Genomic DNA, 10,000 nt, shown 5'->3' with positions numbered 1-10,000 from the left:
GTAATCTGGATCAGTTTAATCTGGATCAGACCGGTTTAATCTGGATCAGTTTAATCCGGATTAGTTTAATCTGGATCAGTTTAATCTGGATCAGAACAGTTTAATCTGGATCAGTTTAATCTGGATCAGAACAGTTTAATATGGATCACTTTAATCTGGATCAGACCGGTTTTATCTGGATCAGTTTAATCTGGATCAGAACAGTTTAATCTGGATCAGTTTAATCTGGATCAGATCAGTTTAATCTGGATCAGACCGGTTTAATCTGGATCAGTTTAATCTGGATCAGACCGGTTTAATCTGGATCAGACCGGTGTAATCTGGATCAGTTTAATCTGGATCAGACCGGTTTAATCTGGATCAGTTTAATCTGGATCAGTTTAATCTGGATCAGAACAGTTTAATCTGGATCAGTTTAATCTGGATCAGATCAGTTTAATCTGGATCAGACCGGTTTAATCTGGATCAGTTTAATCTGGATCAGTTTAATCTGGATCAGACCGGTGTAATCTGGATCAGTTTAATCTGGATCAGACCGGTTTAATCTGGATCAGTTTAATCTGGATCAGAACAGTTTAATCTGGATCAGTTTAATCTGGATCAGATCAGTTTAATCTGGATCAGACCGGTTTGGGTTCAGGTCTGGTTTTATTTATTTTAGTGTTTTTGGATCGACGTGATTTTTGGGTTTTTTGTGATTTTTGTGATTTTTGTGACCAAAATGTTTTCTGAGCTTTTATTTTGAAGGAAACAGGAACAACTACAAACGAATGAAGAGTCACATGACATCACTTCCTGCTGTGTGTAAATTATCATGCTTTTATTTTGTCAACCATATGAGCCGCAAGTACTTTATACTGAAAGGACAGTAGAGACAGGAAGTGACGCAGATTATAAAACGCCCGAAAACTACCCAGAATCCCGCAGGAGGGACGCGGGCCGGTCTCTCAGAGTTCACTACGTGCCAACAGACTCACCTGTGTGTGTGTGTGTGTGTGTGTGTGTGTGTGTGTGTGTGTGTGTGTGTCTCTCTGTGTGTGTGTCTGTGTGTGTGTGTACCTGTGTGTGTGTGTGTGTGTGTGTGTGTGTGTGTGTGTGTTTACCTGTGTGTGTGTGTGTGTGTGTGTGTGTGTGTGTACCTGTGTCTGTCTGTGTGTGTGTGTGTGTGTGTGTACCTGTGTCTGTCTGTGTGTGTGTGTGTGTGTGTGTACCTGTGTCTGTCTGTCTGTCTGTGTGTGTGTGTGTGTGTGTGTGTGTGTACCTCCGTGTGTGTGTGTGTACCTGTGTGTACCTCCGTGTGTGTGTGTGTGTGTGTGTGTACCTGTGTGTGTGTGTGTGTGTGTGTGTGTGTGTGTGTGTGTGTGTGTGTGTACCTACCTGTGTGTGTGTGTGTGTGTACCTGTGTGTGTGTGTGTGTGTGTGTGTGTGTGTGTGTGTGTGAGTGTCTGTCTGTGTGTGTGTGTGTGTGTGTGTGTGTGTGTGTGTGTGTGTGTGTCTCTGTGTGTGTGTGTGTGTGTGTGTTTCTCTCTACTGTGAATCATCGACTGTCCTGATGATGTTCTGACCGATCAGCTGATTAACAGACGGCTGATCAGCTGATCGGTCTTCGTCCACGTGAAGCTGCTGAATCCTAAATTTACTTTCATCATTTTCTGGAAGTTCAGTTACGATCGTTATTAACAAACATATTAAACCCTTAAACACGGTTCATACTCTCCTCAGATGTGTTTAAAGCTTCTGTCGTCCTCCTTCCTTCCTTCTGTCCTTCTTTCCTTCCCTCCTTCCTTCTTTCCTTCCTGTCGTCCTCCCGGGTCAAATTGCCCCCCTCTGTTTTGACTGTTCCTTCCTCCCTTCCTTCCTTCCTTTCTCCCTCCCTCCTACCTTTCTTCCTTCCTTTCTTCTCCCTTCCTTCCTTCCCTCCTTCCTTCTTCCTCCTCTCCTACCTTTACTTCCTTCTTCCTCCCTCCTTTCCTTCCTTCTTTCCTCCCTCCTTTCTTTCCTTCTTCCTCCCTCCTTACCTTCCTTTTTTCTCCCTTCCTTCTTCCTCCCTCCTTTCCTCCCTTTTTCTCCCTTCCTTCTTCCTCCTTCCTTTCTTCCTTCCTTTCTTCTCCCTTCCTTCCTTCCCTCCTTCCTTCTTCCTCCTCTCCTACCTTTCTTCCTTCCTTCCTTCGTCCTCCCTTCCTTCTTCCTCCCTCCTTTCCTTCCTTTTTTCTCCCTTCCTTCTTCTTCCCTCCTTTCCTTCTTTCCTTCCTTTTTTCTCCCTTCCTTCTTCTTCCCTCCTTTCCTCCCTTTTCCTCCCTCCCTCCTTTCTCCTCCCTCCGTCCTTTCCTTCCTTTGTTCTCCCTTCCTTCTTCCTCCCTCCTTTCCTCCCTTTTCCTCCCTCCCTCCTTTCTCCTCCCTCCTTTCCTTCCTTCCTTGACTCGAGGACAACAGGAGGGTTAAACCTTGATTCATGTCTCAGAGCAGAGAGACTAAACATCTCCTATCACACAACATCATGTACTAACTATTCATTATTACTATGTTCGTGCATTTTGGGCCACTTCCGGAAAAGCCATCAAATTTCAAAATAAAAGACATTTGAGGTGTTTTTACAAGCTGTTAAATATAAAAACTGAACTGATTTAAGGGTTAAATGTTGTTAATACAACGTCTGGAAGGAGCACATGTTAAAGGAACTCTTCTGAAGATCATTTAATACTAAAAGCTGCTGCTGAGTCTTTACTTCCTGTTTCTTCACGATGCGACGATCAGCTGTGACTTTATTCTGAAAGGAGTCAAACACGACAAGAAAAGCTTTCATTCATTCATAAATATCAGCCGTAAGCACAAAGTAAGAACAGATTAGCTGAGCTGATAACTTATTTGGACATGAGCCAGAATGAGCTAAACTTTTATTTTCTAACAAACAGTAAGAAGTTAAACGTTACTGATCTTCTTACTTCCACAATCTGATAAATCAACCATTTAACAGCCCTGAGAAATATTATTAAAACTAATGATGTGAGTCTCAAATTTACCTTATTTGGACATGAGCCAGAATGAGTGGGCTAAACTAATAAACAGTAACAAGTTAAATGTTATTGGTCTTATTTCCACAATCTTGTATTTACATCATAAATCAGCCATTTAACTGAGAAATAGTATTAAAACTAATTATGTGAGTCTCAAATTTTACATTTTGATCAGTTTGAAGCCATTAAAATCTAAATTTTAAAGATTTCTGCAGATCATTTCACCTAAAAACAAACTTTCATATCTCTGAACAGCTGATCTGATATGATACGAGGATAATAATCTGTTTTAATGTCAAGATGTTTAACCCTTTATTGGGCAAATAATTATATTTGGTAACTTCTGTAAATATCCCAAAATATCCTTCCTTCCTTCCTTCCTTCCTTCCTTCCTTACTTTCCTTCCTCCCTGCCTTCTTCTAACCCTAACCGTTTTCCTTTCTCCCTCCCTCGTTCCTTATTTCCTCCGTCCTTCCTTCCTTTCCTTCCTTCCATCTGTCCTTCCTCCCTCCCTTCCTTCTTTCCTTCCTCCCTCCTTCTCTCCTCCCTTCTTTCCTTCCTCCATCCCCCTTTATTCTTTCTTCCCTTCCTTCTTTCTTCCCTTCCTCCCTCCTTCTTTCTTTCCTCCCCCCTACCTTCCTTCCTTCCTTCCTTCTTTCCTTCCTTCCATCAGTCCTTCCTCCCTCCCTTCCTTCTTTCCTTCCTCCCTCCCTTCCTTCTTTCCTTCCTCCATCCTTCCTTCCTTCCTTTCTTCCATCTGTTCTTCCTCCCTCCTTCTTTCTTTCCTCCCCCCTACCTTCCTTCCTTCCTTCTTTCCTCCGTCCTTCCTTCCTTTCCTTCCTTCCTTCCTTCCTTCCTTCCTCCCTTCCTTTCAATGAGTGTCCTATAAAGGGTTAAAGTTCAGAAAAACCTGCTTTAGTGTTTCCTGAGCACAGAGCTGATTCCTTATTTGGACATGAGCCAGAATGAGTGGGCTAAACTAACAAACAGTAATAAGTTAAACGTTATTCATCTTATTTCCACAATCTTGTATTTACATCATAAATCAGCCATTTAACTGAAAAATAGTATTAAAACTAATGATGTAAGTCTCAAATTTTACATTTTGATCAGTTTGAAGCCATAAAAATCTAAAATTTAAAGATTTCTACAGATCATTTCACCTAAAAATAAACTTTTATTTCACTGAACAGCTGAAGATAATAATCTGTTTAAATGTCAAGGTGTTTAAAAGTTTAAAACCTCCTTTTAGTGTTTCCTGAGCAAAGAGCTGATTCCTTATTTGGACATGAGCCAGAATGAGCTAACCTTTTTTATTTTCTAACAAACAGTAAAAAAAAGTTATTGATCTTATTCCACAATCTGATAAATCAACCATTTAACAGCCCTGAGAAATAGTATTAAAACTAATGATGTAAGTCTCAAATTTACCTTATTTGGACATGAGCCAGAATGAGTGGGCTGAACTAACAAACAGTAACAAGTTAAACGTTATCTAAATTTTTTCCTCCCTTCTGTTTCTACGGATCATTTCACCTAAAAACAAACATTTATTTCACTGAACAGCTGATCTGATATGATATGAGGATAATAATCTGTTTTAATGTCAAGATGTTTAACCCTTTATTGGGCAAATAATTATATTTGGTAACTTCTGTAAATATCCCAAAATATCCTTCCTTCCTTCCTTCCTTCCTTCCTTTCCTTCCTTCCTTTCCTTCCTCCCTGCCTTCTTCTAACCCTAACCGTTTTCCTTTCTCCCTCCCTCGTTCCTTATTTCCTCCGTCCTTCCTTCCTTTCCTTCCTTCCATCTGTCCTTCCTCCCTCCCTTCCTTCTTTCCTTCCTCCATCCTTCCTTCCTTCCTTTCTTCCATCTGTTCCCTGTCTCCCTCCCTCCTTCTCTCCTCCCTTCTTTCCTTCCTCAATCCCCCTTTCTTCTTCCTTCCTTCCTTCTTTCTTCCCTTCCTCCCTCCTTCTTTCTTTCCTCCCCCCTACCTTCCTTCCTTCCTTCCTTCTTTCCTTCCTCCATCCTTCCTTCCTTCCTTTCTTCCATCTGTTCTTCCTCCCTCCCTCCTTCTCTCCTCCCTTCTTTCCTTCCTCCATCCCCCTTTCTTCTTCCTTCCTTCCTTCCTTCTTTCTTTCCTTCCTTCTTTCTTCCCTTCCTCCCTCCTTCTTTCTTTCCTCCCCCCTACCTTCCTTCCTTCCTTCCTTCTTTCCTCCGTCCTTCCTTCCTTTCCTTCCTTCCATCTGTCCTTCCTCCCTCCCTTCCTTCTTTCCTTCCTCCATCCTTCCTTCCTTCCTTTCTTCCATCTGTTCTTCCTCCCTCCTTCTTTCTTTCCTCCCCCCTACCTTCCTTCCTTCCTTCTTTCCTCCGTCCTTCCTTCCTTTCCTTCCTTCCATCTGTCCTTCCTCCCTCCCTTCCTTCTTTCCTTCCTCCCTCCCTTCCTTCTTTCCTTCCTCCCTCCCTTCCTTCTTTCCTTCCTCCATCCTTTCTTCCATCTGTTCTTCCTCCCTCCTTCTTTCTTTCCTCCCCCCTACCTTCCTTCCTTCCTTCTTTCCTCCGTCCTTCCTTCCTTTTCTTCCTCCTTCCTTCCTTCCTTCCTCCGTCCTTCCTTCCTTTCCTTCCTTCCATCTGTCCTTCCTCCCTCCCTTCCTTCTTTCCTTCCTCCATCCCCCTTTCTTCTTCCTTCCTTCCTTCTTTCTTCCCTTCCTTCTTTCTTCCCTTCCTCCCTCCTTCTTTCTTTCCTCCCCCCTACCTTCCTTCCTTCCTTCCTTCCTTCCTTCCTTCCTCCCTTCCTTTCAATGAGTGTCCTATAAAGGGTTAAAGTTCAGAAAAACCTCCTTTAGTGTTTCCTGAGCACAGAGCTGATTCCTTATTTGGACATGAGCCAGAATGAGTGGGCCAAACTTCCTCCGTTCTGTTTCTACGGATCATTTCACCTAAAATTAAACATTTTATTTCTCTGAACAGCTGATCTGATATGATACGAGGATAATAATCTGTTTAAAGGAGAAATATTTACTGTGAAGTGTCGATTTAAGAAAGAAAGGATTGTATTTATGACTCTTGTAGAGAGATTTATTTGACTTTTATAAATTTGTCCTCGTAACTATGACGATTACAAACAGCTGCAAACTTGATTGATATTCAGTTTAATTAACAATAAAAGTTTCTTTGTTGTTTTTCTTTCTAGATTTTTTTCTTTAAAATATTTTTTCTCTGTAAAATTTTAGTTTTGGCTTTTTTTTTCTTTTTTTTTTTTTTTTTTTATCGTCCGTACAGTTAACGTCTCCGGCTCGTGTCCGTGACGTCAGGTGTTGCTGTCGTCTGTTCTAACGCAGGTAAACGGGCCTTTTTTTGCAGTTTTGATTGTCGGCCTGTAATTTATCCATCGGTAGTTAGTTTTTATTTTCAGGTGACGTTAAAACGAGTTCAGTCTGATGTCTGAACTCTCCGTCCGGACGCTTCGAAGCTGTCTCTGTAGTTTCTGTTTCTGCTGATTCCTGTTTGTATTTCTAACGACTCAGTGTTTTAATGAGATGTAAATAATCTGAATTAAAATGATAATGTTGCTGCAGCTGTGACTGACTCTCGTGTTTCCTGCAGGTCTGTGAGCCGAGCTAACCCGAACCCTTTAAAACATACAATGAAATGTTTCCTGTTGAAATGCCCGATCTCTCCGATATAAGACGATCCGATACGAAACAGGGACGTTATGATTGATTCCTTGTTTAAAGCAGGTGGGGAGTTCTGGTCCTCTGAAATGAGGCCAACCAGGAAGTAACTTAGAGCTGCATTCTATCAAAAGGCCACCAGGGGGCGACCGTCTCTATACAAGTCAATGGAGAAGTAACTTAGAGCTGCATTCTATCAAAAGGCCACCAGGGGGCGACCGTCTCTATACAAGTCAATGGAGAAGTAACCAACTTCTCACTTCTCGCAGAAAAAGGCTTCAGCGATAACACGATGTTGTGATTTAAGAATAATCATATATCTGAGACCAAGGTCAAAATTAAACCTAAATAAATCCAAGAGATACACAGCGAGGGTGAATTCAGTTTAATTTAGAGCACAATACTTTTCTCGCCCCGTAAAAATGAAACGAGGACATTTCATTAACCCTCCTGTTGTGTTTGAGTCAAGGAAGGGAGGAAGAAGGAAGGAAAGGAGGGAGGGAGGAAGGAGGGAAGGAAGAAAGGGAGATGGAGGAAGGAAGAAAGGAGGAAGGAAGGAAGGAAGAAGGGAAGAAGGGAAGGAAGGAAAGGAGGAAAGAAGAAGGGAAGGAAGGATGAAAGGAGGGAGGAAGGAAGGGAAGGAAGGAAGGAAGGAAAGGAGGAAGGAAGGAAGGAAGGAAGAAGGGAGGAAGGAAGGAAGGAAGAAGGGAGGAAGGAAGTAAAGAAAGGAGGAAAGAAGGGAAGTAAGGAAAGGAGGAAGGAAGGAAGGAAAGGAGGGAAGAAGGGAAGGAAGGAAAGGAGGAAAGAAGGAGGGAAAAGAGGGAAGAAAGGAAGGAAGGAAAGGAAGGAAGGAAAGGAGGAAGGAAGGAAGGAAAAGAGGGAAGAAAAGGAGGGAAGAAGGGAAGGAAGGAAAGGAGGAAAGAAGGAGGGAAGGAAAGGAGGGAAGAAGGGAAGGAAGGAAAGGAGGAAAGAAGGAGGGAAGGAAGGAAAGGAGGAAGGAAGGAAAGGAAGGAAGGAAGGAAGAGTCAAAACAGATGGGTCAATTTGACCCGGGAGCATAACAGGAGGGTTAACTTAAATGAAAATGCTTCTTACACACACGCCTTCTTATTTTCTATGTGTAGATAATTCTGTCTGCCCAGATTGATTTTATTTTGTTCTGTTTCCTGTCTCTTATTTTTACATTTACTGTAGTAAGTGGGCTTGTGTTTCATTATAAAGTTAATATATTCAATGAGTTAATAATAATAATAAGTTTAGTTACAAAAAACACATCAATGAATCAGTATTAGTCTAATAATAAACTGTATGTGATACGAAACCAATAACTTAATAACTAGTCCTTTAAAAGAGCTCAATGAAAGATAATCAGTATAACAACCTTAACCCTCCTGTTGTGTTCGAGTAAGGGAGGAAGGGAGGAAGAAGGAAGAAAAGGAGGGAGGGAAGGAAGGGAGTAAAGGAAAGAAGGAAGGAAGGGAGTAAAGGAAAGAAGGCAGGGAGGAAGGAAGGAAGGAGAGAGAGAGAGGAAATAACGAAAGAAGGAAGGGGGGATGGAGGACGGAAGGAAGAAAGGGAGGAAAGGAAAATAAGGAAGGGAGGAAGGAAGGACGGAGGAAAGAAGTAAATAAGGAAGGAAGGTAGGAGGGAGGGAGGGAGGGAGGAAGGAAAGAAGGAAGGGATGAAGGAAGGACGGAGGAAAGAAGTAAGGAAGGAAAGAAGGTAGGAGGGAGGGAGGAAAGAAGGAAAGAAGGAAAGAAAGAGAGAAGGAGAGAGGAAGGGCAGATGGAAGGAAGGAAGAAAGGAAGGAAGGAAGGAAGGAAGGAAGGAACAGTCAAAACAGACGGGTCAATTTGACCCGGGAGGACGACACAAGGGTTAACACTCACTTTTCTAGACTCTGAGACAGTTTTACAAATATTAAACTTATTAATTATTGAACTTATTGCAGTTGGAGATGTTCTGTCTTAGAGGTCTGTGAGGAGAATGCATGTTTGACCACCAGAGAAAGACTGTGAGCCAGGCGGAGTGATGGCACCCTGCTGCTGTCTGAAGGCATCCCTGTTCAGTCCGGCTCCAGTGCAACCCGCTGGGTGACATCACACCTCGCTGCGGCCATCTTTATATAGAGGCATGGAGCCAGGGCTGCTGTGTCTCTAGCTGCATTCTCATCAACCCATTTTCATCCATCCTTCCCTTCTCCGCTGCTCTGTGGTCCCGTCGCAGTGACATCAGGCTGAAACACAGACATCCTCCTCCCTCCACACCCTCCACCTCCTACTGGGGGATCCGAAGGTGTTTCTAGGCTAGGAGAGGTTCTGGGTCTGCCTCCAGGAGGATCCTAACCAGCTGCCCAAACCACCTCAGCTGCCTCACTCTTTGGAGGAATGTGACTCTTTGGGTCACTACCAGGCAGGGAGTTCTGGTCCTCTGAAAAGAAGTCAATGGAGAAGTAACTTAGAGCTGCATTCTATCAAAAGGCCACCAGGGGGCGACCGTCTCTATACAAGTCAATGGAGAAGTAACTTAGAGCTGCATTCTATCAAAAGGCCACCAGGGGGCGACCGTCTCTATACAAGTCAATGGAGAATTAACTTAGAGCTGCATTCTATCAAAAGGCCACCAGGGGGCGACCGTCTCTATACAAGTCAATGGAGAAGTAACTTAGAGCTGCATTCTATCAAAAGGCCACCAGGGGGCGACCGTCTCTATACAAGTCAATGGAGAATTCACCAACTTCTCACTTGATTTCTAACCTCAGTAAACGTTTTCAAAATGTGTTTATGGTCTCAATCGCTAGTTTAAAGCCTTCTTCAATGCAGTATGATGTTCATTTGGGACATTTTGGCCTCCCTGATTTTATATGTGACGATAAAGCAGGGTATGCATTAGGGCGTGGGTACGTCCTGATTGACAGGTTGATTGACCAATGTCCTCGAGATCCAGCCCTCGTAACCATAGCAACCTCTCCGCTCCACCCATGGCCCAGAGGGACACGGTCATAAGCCTTCTCCAAGTCCACAAAGCACATGTAGACTGGATGTGTGAACACCCAGGGCCCCTCCAGTAAACCTGCAGGGGTGAAGAGCTGGTCCACTGTTCCACAGCCAGGACAGAATCCACATCGCTCCTCCTGACTCAATCTCAATGATCAGCCGGATCCTCCTTTCTTGTACTGTGACATAAGAGTCTAGCATGAGTCCCTGATAGCTGGAGAACACACTCTACTCCCCTTTTCTAAAAATAGGGACCCCCATCCCGTTCTGCCAGTCCACAGGCATTGTCCCCGATCTCCATGTCACATTGAGGAG

The 10,000-nt window shown here is 43.3% G+C and overlaps 1 protein-coding gene across 1 annotated transcript in view; it reads left to right on the top strand.

Moving 5' to 3' along the window:
• The first annotated feature begins 9,669 nt into the window (after positions 1 to 9,669).
• Positions 9,670 to 10,000, top strand: part of LOC128364235 (PR domain zinc finger protein 12-like) — a 16,517-nt gene continuing 16,186 nt past the window's right edge. The window contains exons 1-2 of the mRNA XM_053324776.1: positions 9,670 to 9,733; positions 9,937 to 10,000. The exon at positions 9,937 to 10,000 is cut by the window's right edge and continues 170 nt beyond it. Coding sequence (XP_053180751.1) covers positions 9,670 to 9,733; positions 9,937 to 10,000 — 128 coding nt within the window. The remainder of the gene's footprint in view (positions 9,734 to 9,936) is intronic.

Source organism: Scomber japonicus, chromosome 9, assembly GCF_027409825.1.
Source record: "Scomber japonicus isolate fScoJap1 chromosome 9, fScoJap1.pri, whole genome shotgun sequence".
Lineage (NCBI taxonomy): Eukaryota > Metazoa > Chordata > Actinopteri > Scombriformes > Scombridae > Scomber > Scomber japonicus.
The sequence above is the reverse complement of the archived record's forward strand: the minus strand, read 5'-3'. Positions and strand labels throughout refer to the sequence as shown.